Raw genomic sequence first — 14,918 nt, forward strand, 5'->3', positions numbered from 1 at the left:
CAATATGGACCAATTACTGAGGAAACTAGGCAAAACCAGATCAAGTCTCTCAGGCTTAGCAGCTCTGTGTGTGTAAGTGTGTGTCAGGTCAAGTCAAGGGTATTTATCTAGCGCTTTTAACAAACAGTTTTCCCCGGAGTGCTTCACAGAAAAACAAGATCCACAAATTAAAACAAGGACAATAAAAAACATGATTGAATAAGTGCATCATAAACTCTGAGAAACTGGGCCAACGTCTGCGTAAGTGTATACGTGTCTGAGCGCCTGTGTACACCCACACATTCACAGTGGATATGTTTGTGCTGATAGAAGTGAAATACTGGAGCCAATAGCTGCACATATTACGATCTTAATATCTGGCAGCATACTCACACTATTACTGTTGGAGGCTTTTAGCACCAGATAAAAATAAATAAACCTCCAATTAAAGTAATAACCTGGCAAGATTTCAGAAAACATCTCAACTGATTCCAATATGTATAATGATAGGCTACTGTAAAAATCTCTATCCTAATTAACAAGAAATCTAATTTTCATGAGACGTCTTTGCTGATTTTCATAGTTCAACTCAGTTGAAAGATTTTATACATGGAGCCGAAAACAGACAAAATCTAATGTATCTAAAGTAAAGAACCCTCCAAATATAACTGAAAACATCAAATTATTATTAAAATATTCTTGGTAATATATTTAAAATGGAGTATAAAAAGAAAGATAAAGCTTCATACTTTTACTTTTCTCGCTGTTGGTTTAAAAACAAACCAAAGTTTTTCTCTGGCCCCAAAACTAACAAAATGTTTTAAAAGGTTATCAGACAAGTCAAGAACAACATACATCAATGAATAATGTTGGTTTTATAAATATGAAATGTAAAGAGAAACTGACTTTGATGAAGACGATGGACTTGAAGATGAATATGAAGATAAAAGCACGATGTCTGTCGACTTCCAAGTAACTCAACTTTGCTAACATTAGCTTGCTGGCTAAAATGTTTGATCTGCTGTTACAAGAATATATATAATATATAAAAAGAAATAAAATACTTTAATACATATAATAATACATACTTTAACTTTCAGTTGGTTCAAACAGACAAAGCAGAACAAAAAACAAAAAAGCCGTGATAGCTAAACACACTGAGCACTAGCCTGTTCAGCTAGCTACTTTGCTGAAGCTAACTTTATAAAGCCGCCAGTCAGTGCAGTGTCTGTGCTGTTAATCATCTGTATAATATACTTTGTATTTCTGTAGCAAGCTAATGTTAAAGTTATACTTCGAAGTGCACGAACTTTTTACATTTCATATTCATAACACCAACAGTTTTTATTGATGTTTTTTGTTTTTGACTTCTAATAACCTTTTTAAAAAAAAAGGTTGGTTTCGGGGCTCCATGGTTTTCTCCCTGGGCCAAAAAAAAAAAATCCTATGACACTTTGGTTTTTGGTTTATCCTTTTAAAAAACAGTTTATTAAACTCCTAAAAAACCTGTGTGTTAAACCAAAACCAAGGCTGTGTTCTGCCTTGGAAATGTTGATGGAGGTACAGAGCTCTTAGCTGCAGCAATTAATACTTTTTATTATATTTTTGACCCTTCAAGGTGGACACACTAATAAATTTTGAGTAAGTACCAAGATGCTTGACAGTTTGTACATTATTAGCTTCTACAAGGCCTGAAAATTCCATAAAAGAAATATGGGCCAGACCAATAAAAGCCCCGACAACTAGTATGACTCAGTCAGCTTCATTACGGTGCTATTAGATTCTTTGATTATCTGCCAGAGTTTCTTTTTTTGTGTGTTCTCAAATGTCCTTGAGTTCAAAAATGAGCCAAAAAATATAAAATAAAAAATAAAAATAAAGAAATAAAATAAGGTCAGTCTGCAAGTTAATTGGCAACCAAGAACAGTGGCACAGGCAAAGGCGATGCTGGTTGTTTCCTTTCCTTTCCTGCTTATCCAAGCTGAACCTTTGTAAGATCTAATATACTTTCATACAACAGTTATATCACAATTTATTTCAGGATTGAATTTGGTGTATTCAAATTAAGCATTTGAAATGAGTGTTTATCTCGGGAATGCTCGGTTACCAGGCCGTGTGGAGGAGATGATACCTTTTGTTCCCGAGCTGTCCGTCACAAAGCACTTTGATATTAAATCTTATGTGAGTTAATTTCTTGCATTTCTACAAAGGCCTTTCAGAGTGTGTGGGTGTTTGCAGCAACAGTCAGGCAGTGTTGTTGATATAATTGTTTTTCTTGAAATCCTTTCTTGTCCATATTGAACTTTTGCAAATTTGAATCCCCCGCACTGGTGTATGTGCATCTGTGTGTGTGTGTGTGTGTGTATGTGTGTGTGTGTTACCTGTGGTCGGAGCTGTCTGCTGATGTCGTTGGGGTCCAGGGCGAACAGCGTCTCCCGTGCTCCGACATACAAAACCCTCTCGTGGTCAGACAGAGTCAGCATGCTGTAGTTGAACACCCCCTGAACGCTGAACCTCGCCATGCTGTCCAACACATCTTTAGAGAGACACACAAACACATCATTACATCACCGATAACACCTCGCTGCAAAATATCTCATCTTTCCTGTCAGCTGATCCGCTGACAGACGACAGAATAAAACCTGAGAAGAACATTTCACACTTTAGTTGCTGAAATTTGTCGATGTCTCAGCTTTTTCACACCACTGAGCCTCGCTCACCGCCTATAGCTTAATGTCATTCATCCTGCTTTTGCATGACACATCTCCCCCACACTACTTCTCTCCATCAAGTACAGAGTCAAACCTCTGAGAGCTCTTGAACATTTGAACCCTGTGGCCAGCTCGTCTTACTCGTGATCTTCAACTATATCATTTTGCATTTACTTGCCCAGATTTCTGCAAACATCACCTAGTTTTTACATTTTATATATATAAAAGGACCTAAGCAGGTAACAAGCCAGATATTTCCTTCAGGACTTTATGGGGAAAAGAGGGAGGAGGTGAATATTGCACTTATATTTGCACGACTCCAAAGGAACGCTAATGTTTCTCAGTGTCTGTGTGTAACTGTGTGTTTGCTGTATCAGCTTTATAAAAGGGATAACTTAATAATGTTGTGTTTACAGCTTGTTGCGCTGCCCTCTTGTGGCCAAAAAATCAATTAACGCAGATGTAAGTATCAACGGTTTTGCTGGTGATATGGGTATTAGCTTGTAACAGGCCTCTTATGTAATTTAAGTGGCTACAAGATTCAATTTGACCCCATTTACACCTGTATTAAGTGCTCAACTATCAAAGTACCCCAGTACATTTAGAGTAATTAACAATTAATACACTCTGAGAAGCAGGAGTCCTTCGTTTAAAGACTGCTCTAGACTACTCTAAAAACTGCGAAAAAGTCACAAAACGTCGTCACAACATGAATGTAAAGCAGTTTAACTACATGCTCACACGGTTATAACTCATCAGGCCCTAATGGGTTTGCTGAAACTAACCACAGCGTCTATCTCCAAGATCTGCTGTAAATTATTCCTGCAGGATGGAACGCTGCACTGAAAGCTTCCCAAGCTCCGTATTTACTTTGAGAACCTGGAGCAGAAGCAGAAGTCTTCAGGGCGAGTCTGATAAGTTCCAGATCTGCATGTCAGAAGTGAGATAAGGCGGCCGTGTATTTGGAAAAGCTGTGCAAATAAACAAGAGGCAATGATGCGCTCTTAGACCAGCCCTTGTTTTGACAAAGATTGCAGTGGCGTGCACCATTACAGCCACCAGCTGTCAATCCAGCGCCACAGTTCGGCAACATCTACAGCTTTTAAGAGAAGGATCTTGATGAGAACAGATTCTGGGAATGATGGAAAGGCTGCAGGTCTGTGCAGAATAACAATCATTTTTTTTATCAGTGAAAGAAATAAATCCTCAAAAGCTTCAATCACCTGGTGCTTTAATGTGAGTTTAAAAGTGAGCTTGTTGTTGAGCCAGATGTTTGTAATCACACACTTGTTCAATAAAAATTCCATTAAGACGGGTAATTTTCAAATTGACAAAAAACAGCTAATCTTATTTCAGAAAAGAACCTCAATTGTGTTTTGCCTTAGTTTAACACAGTTGTTAGACTAAAGATTGTTAAAGGACATATAAACTCGGCATTGCAGCATTGAGAAGACTCCTTCCATGGAAGAGACGCAGCTTAATCCAGGCTCTACAGAACACCTATACACAACAATACAAGGATTTAGAGTTGGAGCTAGCAGCATTATTGCAAATGGAAAATGTGATCCCAGTGACAACGTGGGCAGAATGCACAGCGTAACAACACTTAGAAATGCTCACTAATAATGGGTGTAAATCTGTGAGTGCGATTAGTTCATTATCTGATGTGCACATCCAGATGCAGATCGTATTTTAATACAAGGAATAAATGAGGCCTTTTACTCTGATTGGGCCATCACTCAGTGAGTTAACAGAATATTAGCCTCCTCGTAAACCCAGTTATTGATCCTTTGACATCAAACAGCTGAATCGATGTGACTTATCTCAGGATTGTCTCATATCTTTAAGGATTACCCATATTTCTTGGTTGTTCCTCGCGTTCACAGCTCGCAGACCAACACAAACAATCTCAAAAAGATTATGAAGAAAAAAAAAAAAAATCACAAACACTTTCTCCACGGTCCTGTCTGCAGGGTGTGTAGGAAAACCAGAGCTGACTTTTTTTTATATCAAAATTTAACAAAGATGCACTCGCTGTTTTGCTGTTCACACACACACATACACACACAAACACACACACACGCACACACACACCCAAAAGCACACTGTTCAAATTCTCTGACTAGCATACAGACAGACTACTGGTGCAGAGCAGAAAAGAAAGCAAGACAAAGACAGGAGGAAAGGGAGAAAGGATGGTGTTTAGTCTTCATTATCCACACTCTTGTTGCTTGTAGTGTCACCTTGTTCTCCCTCTCCTCTCTCTCTCTCTCCCTCTCTCTCCCACTTTATCTGGGCTGAGAGAATGTGTGCAAAATGCAAGCCGACAACGGTGGTGTGATTTCATAAACTGACAAAGATTATATATTTCTTTTGTTTTCTATAGCAAGCAAGAATATTTTTTACTTCTTTAATCATTGTTCTCGCCTGAACACAGCAGCTGAAATCCAGGGAGGGAAACAGCAGGAACTGGTGTGATTTATGCTGCGACTAAATGCTCATGTGACGCTGTGGCCTAGTTAGGCCTACACTGACTTACATACATGGAGAAGCCTGTACATAATGAAGGGTGTGTGTGTGTGTGTGTGGGAGAGAGAGAGACAAAAGGAAGGAAGCTTGTTACTAGACGCCTGATGGTAACTGTTTAACCATCAAGATGCCCTTGAGGCCACTGAACTGCAGAGTCCTTCAGTGTAAAGCCACTTCTGTCTGCTGCTTTAAACACAAGGTGATCCCTTTCAATATCTGCTGCACAGGAAGTGGTGCTTTTTATTTTTACAGAAAAGCAGCATTACTTACAGCTGAGTGCAATCGCATCAAATGCATTGACCTTTTTACACCAAAGGTGGCGCCAAGGTCAAGAAAAACCAGCTCAACTGTTGCGCGAACAGGAACCACAACTAAAAGTGCTCACAATAATGGAACATTCACACATCGTCAGTTCACAGGAGCTCAGGAGTGTCAAGTTTGTGTCAACTGCCAAGCTCCAAATCTGTCCAAAACACCACCCCACAATTTTTCTGACCTGCTAATTCATTCATTTTTATAATTATTCAATCTTTCTGCCAAGGCTGTAAATTCTCAGCATAAGAATGAGTTTATTTCACATTTAAAGTGCAGCTTGTTATTTTTCACCAGGAACACTCATGTGACACCAAAAATCTCAGAGGGCAAAAACTGAAGATTTGGAAGATTTCGTTATTGTGGCTTCAGATATTTGTGATCTCTTTTAAGAAAAGAAAACCAACATCGCTTTCAACATTGGCAAAACATCAATGTCCTGACAACTGCAAATTTCCCCGCTGTAAAACTAATAAAGGACTAACTTATCTTATCATAGACCAAAGGTGTTGGGTAAATAAACATAGAGTATTCATGGTCTAGACCTGCTCTATATGAAAAGTGCCCTGAGATAACTTCTATTATGACTATATAAAACAAGAATATTGGACATTATTATTTTGCAACCTTGGGGGCTACATCATATCTGTCCTTTCAGAAAATTTCACAAGGCCTTCCTAAAATTGCAATCATTTTTTTTAATCATTTTATTATGTTTTCCAGTTTGAACTCTTATTTTAGAGCAATCATTTAATTTTTTGGCTTCAGACTCCAAAAAAAACCAACCAGTTCCTAGTTCCAAATTGCAGTTATGACCAAACACCCTTTAATAACCTCCGCACCAAAATGATAATTTCTTAACCAGACAGACAGTTTTTGGGTCCACAGATCATTAAAGCTTGGAGACCAACTTGGCCAGTGGCCCCAGGTCATTTGAGTTCCAGACCCCTGGCCCTGGACTTGTTTTTAATGAGGACAAAAACTGATATTATGTACAATTATTTATATATTAAAGTGTAAAACAAAATTTTAACCATCACGGGGCGATAAAACCTTGATGCTAACCGATTTCCATCTGTGTGAGTGTGTGTTTCACTGTGAACATGCAGCAAACATTATAAACAATCTGAACAAGTTCAGGTGAAAAAACCTGAGAGGCGTCATGTTGTAAGAGAAACAGACGGAGAGAGATAGAAAAGAGCAGGGAATTAGTAACCAAAGGAAGGAAGGGGGATAAGTACTGAAGTCAGCTTATTATCTGAAGAGCACTGGTGTATAAACATTGGAGGGTATGTACGGATGGGCGAGCTAGATGAGAGTGAGAGAGAGAGAGAGACAGAGAGAGGCAACATCCTCAGGGGAGAACTGAGCACATCTGCTGTTCCACACAGCCAGGCAAAAAAACTCCAGAGCTGACACACTTTTACTGAGGCACACACACACACACACACACACACACACACACACACACACACACATAAACACACACACATGCACACTTGTGTCAGGGTACATGGCTACACACAGACACACACACACACACACACACAAATCAGTGCACATCTGTACACTCAATATACACAATTTATGTATAAGCTAAAAGACACATTGCATTTGCGCACACACACACACACACACACACACACACACACACACACACTTGCATGCAGAGTCCTGAACAGTTCTCCAGGGCACCTGCTCAGTGACTTGAACGTCTCTCTCCACCAGCAGAGGGAAAGTTTCGCTCTGAGTGGCTTGTTTGAAGTGATCAGCAGCTCTGTCATTAAGAGTCGATACGGGCAGACGCACTTACCATCTGCCACCACACTGTGGCAGCCCTGAGGCTACCTGTTTTGTGTGTGTGTGTCTGTGTGTGTGTGTGTGTGTGTGCAGGTGTGCATGTGTGTGAGGTTGCAACCTGCTTGATTGTAGGTTTCTCTATAACAGAAACAAAACTGTCCACACCTGTGATTCATCTGTGTGTGTGTGTGTGTGTGTGTGTGTGTGTGTGTGTGTGTGTGTGTGTGTGTTTGAAAGACACGATGTGAATTTAAATTTATGTAAACAGCATCTGTAGGTTTAGGAAGAAGCTGAATTTTAAAGATGTTGTTACAGCTGTATGGAATTGATTTCAAGAAAAAAAATAAAAAGCAGCAGAGATACAAGATACATGTTGTCCAATCCTGTCAGTGCACTGTATTTGAAACTGTTGAAATCTTTAATACTTGTCCATCAGCTTAAGGACATGGTGATTGTGAGTGTGTGTGTGTGTGTGTGTGTGTGTGTGTGTGTGTGTGCGTGTGTGTAAGGATGGTTTGCAATAAATTACAAGGCCTTTGATGTTGGAAGACAACAGTTTGGGATCAGACGAAGAGGAAGATTATAAATAAAAGAGCGTGAATAAGAAACAGAGGGCAGAGACAAGGGGGAGGTGTAATGAGTCCAACAGATGATGGAGAAATACAAACAAATGAGCACGGAAACAGAAAGAAGGAAGAGAAAAGGAGCAAAGAAACCATGACCGAGCGGAGTACCACAGGGCTCAGAGATGATCAGAGACTGCAGTACAAGGCCTCTCACTGACTCTCTCTCTTTGTTTGTCTGTGTGATAGAGGAAGATAAGAGAAAGAGAGAAATAGTGCGACTATTCTGTATCTGTGAGGGTGGATAATATCACTGATAAATATAATAAAGAACATGGCCGAAGAGAAGAACATATAGTAGGATTGCTTTGTCAGCAATCCCACCAACAATACATAGATTAAAATAAAAAGATGTTGGGTTATAACCTTTTGCAGGTCTGATTCTGAAGTAAATACATTTAATGCATCATTTCAATGGCTGGCACACGAACGGATTCAGAAAACATGAAGATAAATGGCCTTTAGAAGAGCCACATAAGCACTTTTGCACATTTTAGCCCATTAACTGAAACTCATGTAGGCTATATTTTTACATCAGTGGTTGCCAACCTGGGACCTGGGACCCCCAGGAGGTACCAAGATAAATCTAAAAGGGTCACCAGATAATAAATAAAATAAATAAATAAAGTATTAAGTGACTAAAATCCAAACATAAAATGTCCGCCATGGCAAACCATGACTCATGTATTATGATGTATTATAATACAAATTGAACTGTCATTGATGTAATGATGATGTCATGTGTAATTCCATAGCAGTGCCTTATATTTTGTAAACTCGTCCTATAGCTGTCCTAAGACAGCACTTTGTGACGTATCATATTACTATGACGACACTAAACATGTTGCTGCAATTGTTGGTTTGGGACTTCTGATTTTCTTTTTTTACTCCCTCCCTTCGCTCCCTGTTTATAAACAAAAGAGTACTGTTGGATTATGGCTTCTCATGGTGTTTAATACAACAACGCTATGAATTGTGGGTGATTCCCTCGGGCAAAGTCTACAGAAATGACTTACAGAAAGTCTACATAAAGGGCTCAAAATGTCTACTAGACAGCCCTCATACACATGATGACTTGACAGTGGGACTAAACGCTAAGCCATGACGGACTTAGTGAAAAATCTGTGAGTAAGGACATGGGGATCGGGCCTATGTTTTGTATGTCAACGTATTAATCTTCAGAGTAAGATTAATATGAGAGTTACCAGATAAATATAGTGTGATCAAAGTACAAAATGTCCTTCTGAAATGTAAAATACAAGTTCATCAAAATTGAGCTGAAGTGCAGTACTTGATGTTGAAGTGTACTTAGTTATTTTTTCCACCTCGGTCAAAGCCATGTAACCATACATGTAACTAATGCTATTGTTAACTGAGCATCTGAACATCTGAGACTTGACCATTATTACTTATACATTATTACCTATTGTGTGTCTTGTGCATTTGATGTTTGTCAGACTACACAGTATAAGTTCCTTTACAACTATAGGGTCACGCAACAATACTGAAACATTATCAAGAGGATGGCAAGCAGGCAAAGTAGGAAGAAAACCTTGACTCTCCGAAAAAGATAATTTGAATTCTTTCATTTCTTGTGAATGTAATGTATTGAACGTCATGGCTTCTTAGAAAGCAGCAGCAGGGACAAAAATGTTCACCTCGATGGATTAGCTATCTCAAGCAAGTTGCGTACGTGTCCGTGCTTGTATGTGATCCCAGATGTGTATGTATGCATGTGCACACCCAAACCAAACTGAGCCAAACCAAGCCGGACCAAACGCAGCTCCCATGTAGCGTGGAGCAGGAGAAGGAGGAGGGGATAAGGGCGAGCAGCCTGTTGCTTCATGGCCGGCTGAAAAGGTCTCGCACCGGGTCTCGCCTCTGTGATCTGCCTCCATCGGCTTTCCAGCGGAGCTCCAGCCTCCCCCTCCCTGCCTGCTATAAATATACCCAGCCTCTGCTTATAGCTTCTAACCGCCGAGCCACTCACACACCAAACTATGATTAAAGGCCTATTTTTGGGAGAGCTTTGAAGCAGCGACAAACAGCGAATGAGAGGCACAGACAGACAGACAGACAGAGGAGGGAGAGACATTGTGCAGTGCCCACACAGACATGCAGATATACTTGAGCATGCATGTAGAGCTGCGTCAGACCTTCATCTGAGCAGGTACCCTCTTTGAAGGAAAAAAAAAAACACAGCACTGCACACACAAAGACACACACACACACTCCCACGTGGATGCACAAGCTTTGTCTGCTGAACACACGACAAGTTCACAGGCGAGTCAGATGGAAGACAGAATGAGAGCATGGAGATAGAGAAAGAGAGACAAGACTGGGAAAGATGTACACAATTCTTCTGGCTGGCTCTGCAAAAATACCCTGTGCCAATTGTGGGTTGTATTTGGGTTAATATAGATTAAATGCTAGAGTACATTAAGAGTAAATGACATTCAGAGGATTATTCAGACTGCAACACAAGGAATTCATGTGCATAACTCACTCATGACTGATTCAATTCTCTAAGAAGAATAAAACTAAGTACATTGATAAATACATAATTAAAGTGCATGTTTTGAGCTGAATAATTACTCCTCTCTACATGGCTTAAATGTGTAAACCCTTGTTTGTTGGTTGTGGAGCATTTGTATTTCCTACACAGTTTTATCATTATTGTTTCTGATTGAATTCAACAGAATTGGAAGAGAGTGAGATGAAGGGATGGGAGAGTGGGAGGAGAGGAAGTGGTAAAAGTGGATTAACACAACAAGTGAACATGCGAGTGCACTGGAGGGGGGTGAAGGGGGGAGATGAAAGCAGGAGAGGAAGGGTGGCGGTGGTGGTGTGTGTGGGGGGGTGTGAAACAGCCTTGCTCGGTGGGGGGTCGCCATTGCAATCCACAACAAGCGGAACAAATCAAGAGCTGGTTGATGCCACAAGTGAGGCTTTTCCATTCCAGCGTCATGGTCGGGCATGTATGACTGGTACAGTGATGGGCGCCAACTGCGGAGAGTTAGGCCTTTTTTGTACAACGTTGTGGTGGCCGATGACACACACAATGAGAGAGGGGAGCCTGTGGAGCTGGAGCAGTGCAGCACAACTATGCTATAGTCTTGGAATTTGATTCGCTGAAAAATGTACATGCGGTTTTTGGTGGTTCACAACAAGGGGGATTCTTATCCGAGTGAAAAGCTGTTAAGACCATGAAACAAAGAGACAATTTAGGTTCCATACTAGGCAGGGTAGTTGGGCTACAATTAGTTGCATAATTGATCCACCTGTCAATAATTTATTGGTTACCAAATCAGGCCTTTGCACTGGTATTACACAACAATCAATTTGTGGTTCAATGTAAAAAGGAGAAAATCAGCAAATCCTCACATTTGAAATGCAGGAACCAGCAAATGTTTGGCATTTTTTCTTGTTAAATTACTTAATAATTTGACTTTCAAAACTGTTGATTATTTTCCTGACAATCTACTGTTTCATTTATTATAAATATGTAATCAAACTACATCATTAAGGAAAAAAAAAAACAAAACACATGAAATCCAGGAAACATACTTCACATGTGACAACCAAGCACGCTTGTGTCATGTGATTTTTTTTGTATGTTAAATGTCCAAAAACAACATGTGCGACACTAAAAATGCTGTTTCACATGTTATAATTCATGTGTTGTTATCACGTTTCATCATGCGACATGTTCAAACAGCGTCATACAGTGTGTGAATCCATTACATGCGATATTGTTGTTTTCACATGTGATGTCTTTTCTCAAGTAGATATGAATTTATCATGTGAAATATCCAGAATTCCTATAGGTGAAATGTTTGTTTTCAGGATAGCGATGATGGACAGCGGTGATTGTTAAGCAGTTTCGATAGTGGTAAACCATGGCCCTGGAAGGTGCTTTGGATAAGTGCAGCATTCGAGTAGCATTTTCATTTTAATCCATATGCCCACTTGCCCAAACATCAGCTCTCACAAAGTCAGTATGACAACACAGAGCACACCGGGTCCTGACATCTAGTCCCGGCTGTTAATCTTCAGTGACCAATCAGCGCAGGGTCAGAGGATGAGTGACACTCAATGCAGATAAAAAACAGTGATGAATCTCCTTCTTCCATCCCTCCCCCATCTATCCTCCCAGTCACGCACAGCCTCTCTCTGCCTCCGCCTCTGCCTCGCTCTCAACCACTCATTACTGTAATTGGAGGGTTTGGGGAGATACGGCAGAGAGACAGACAGAGGGGAAAAAAAAGAAAGGGTTAGAGAGAGAAAGGGAGGGAGGGAGGCAGGGAAGGAGAGAGGTTTCTGGAGGTCAGAGGCCCAGCCCTTTTCCACTCTCCTTCTACTCTGTTTTTTTTTTGTCCCACCATCTCTCATTCTATCTTTCTTTTTCTAAATCAAGAGGCATAAATTTGCTTTGGCTTTTCTTTAAAGATGCAGGGCTCATTTACTGCATAAATACTGGCTAGATTTTCAAACACAGCATCAAGTTTCTAAGGGATCTATTTCTCCTACTCTCATCTCTCCTTCTTTCTTTTCTTTCTTTCTTTCTTTGTTCGACCACAGCTGCTGCATTCTGTCATAGTTTTGGCTTACTGGCCTCTGCCGTTGGGCTGGGCTAAGGCTTGTATGTGAGGTTGTGTGTGTGTACGAACGCACCAGGAGAAACCAAAAAAGAGAAAGAGAGAGAAAAGGGAGTGGGAGAAGACAGTGGTGTTATCAGCTGAAACACTTTCTGTGGTGAGTGGAAATGGGCCAGGTTAAAGGCGTGAAATAGCTTAAAACAACATAATGGATGCTCCAATCGGCTGTGGCCAGTTCATTAAGAAACAGGAGGAAAGAGGACAGAGGAGGTGAGTCACTGAGACGGAGAACAAAAGGAGTTGCAAGGCAGAAAACAAGAGAGAGAAAGGATATAAAATCCCCTCCTCTTGAACTTTTAAAGGATAAGGAAGGTAATTTTTTTCTTTTTTCTTACTGTCAACAAATTCCATGAAAAGAACCAACAATGAATTGATCCCTGCAGATGTGTAGACTCAAGTGCTATGACTTGCAACTTGGCTGTAACAGAAGGCGAATTCATATGTAATAGAATTAATTGCTTAACTCAGTACACTCAGGGCTTTAGCTACTGTCTTAGATATATATTGCTTTTACACGATTTATTAATTACCATTATCCATTAGCCATTGTTAAGCAAAAGTTACACAGGCTAGCTCGTGGCTAGAGCTGGGCTGAAACCTTTTCACTTATGAATAATTTAAAAATGATTTCATATCCCCCCCAAGCCCAAAAATGTTTAATGTTTAATTAACTCCTGACATCATGTATACTTTGAATCAGTTCTGCAGCAGATGATCACATTGTGCGAACTGGAGGGAAATGTGTGTTTGGCACCAACAGACAGAAAAGATGATAGCTGGTATTATCACATTCAAATATAAAAAGACTCTGCTGTTGTCAACAAAAATGAACAGCATAACATAACAGAACACTTCTAACTGTTTTAGCTAAGAGCAGCGTGAGCGACGAGCTAGCATTACGTAGTTGAACTTTGAAAACATCCAACTAAAGAGCCTTTCAGGCAGTGTGGTAAAAGAGTTCTTGAAACAAAGATTTAGTAGCATAAATTTTAAATAAATTAAAAAAAAAAAATCAATAAACAATCATCCATGTCTGACATTAGCTATTAACTTGAAGATGGCTAGTAGTCAGGTTAGCCTAATGTTGCTAATGTTCTTCGGTAATGATTATTTAGGACTTGAAATACTACGTTTAGAACTTGATGTCGAATTGGGTGTGAAAATGGGTTTGCAAAAGCCTGATATATCTTACTCCTCTGTGTCATAGAGCTCAGCTGTTTCCATTTACCACACTGTTGCACTGGGTGGCATGTTTCTTAATTGGCATAAATATGGCCAACTTAGTTTATGTTGCGTTAATCCCATGTATGGTCCAGATGCCGTAAATACTTCAAAAGTGTATTCATCTTCAACTGAAAATAGTCCCCAAGAACTGCACTGTTTACTCGGTAACATAAACTACAGTGCCCGGCTGATTTAGGAAACTACTTAAACCATGAATTTATGACCCAGAGAAGAAACAATGAACTTGGGGCTGAGTGTCACAAACAAGGAAGTTAAGTCAGAAAGTACTGTAATTTACTACTGATGGATGACGTTGTTGTTCATTTTGGCCTACAATAAAATGAAGACTAAATATAAAGAGGTTAAAATTAAATATATAGAGAATAACATCAGCCTAATCCTAAAAAAGTATGGATGAGAAGACCTTTTGTAAATAACAATGAATGAGAAACTTGTACAAAATGAACATGAATCTGAAATATAATCCACATAAAAGTGAAAAGAAATCAAGACACATGCACCTTGTCAGTAATTAGAATGAGAGAATATGAGATAAAAGTGAAAAGTATGTAAATTACAGCACTCATTATGAGGGCCATACATAATGTGTGTACATAAAATGTCTCATTAGGAGCCAACAGTGATTTTTTTTTCCCTCCATAAATGTGACGAGCGGCTGGTGAGGAATAACAACAGCCTATGATTTAAAATGTCAACACATGACTTTTAAAAAGTAAGAGGAAAAGAAGTGAAAAGATTGAGATAGAAGGAGAGATGCACAGAGAGAGAGAGGATGCTTGTGTTTTTACTTCTGCAACCTCATGTAAGCCTCATGTAATTGTTGGGCGGCGGCAGTGCTGTTGGTGTTGGTGGGGTGTTGTGGGGTGGGGGGAATATTATCTCTTTAGCCATCTCTGCCCCACCATAACCCACCCAACTCACACATACACACACACACACACACACACACACACACACACACACACCCCTCCTGTACTGCCCCAGAGCTCCAAATCCCTCAGACTGCCAACCTAAGCAGTACACACACTGACACACACACATATAAACAAAGGGGATTAGAT

At 39.9% G+C, this 14,918-nt stretch overlaps 1 protein-coding gene across 4 annotated transcripts in view; it reads right to left on the reverse strand.

Annotated features, from left to right (window-relative positions):
• Positions 1 to 14,918, reverse strand: part of sema4c (sema domain, immunoglobulin domain (Ig), transmembrane domain (TM) and short cytoplasmic domain, (semaphorin) 4C) — a 98,521-nt gene that overhangs the window by 27,132 nt on the left and 56,471 nt on the right. For all 4 annotated transcript variants that reach the window (XM_087171599.1, XM_023397690.2, XM_087171597.1 and 1 more), the window contains one exon: positions 2,361 to 2,515. In XM_087171599.1, coding sequence (XP_087027725.1) covers positions 2,361 to 2,515 — 155 coding nt within the window. The remainder of the gene's footprint in view (positions 1 to 2,360; positions 2,516 to 14,918) is intronic.

Source organism: Seriola lalandi, unplaced genomic scaffold (assembly GCF_002814215.2).
Source record: "Seriola lalandi dorsalis isolate HSWRI2012SDOR001 ecotype SW California unplaced genomic scaffold, Sedor1 jcf7180002054883, whole genome shotgun sequence".
Lineage (NCBI taxonomy): Eukaryota > Metazoa > Chordata > Actinopteri > Carangiformes > Carangidae > Seriola > Seriola lalandi.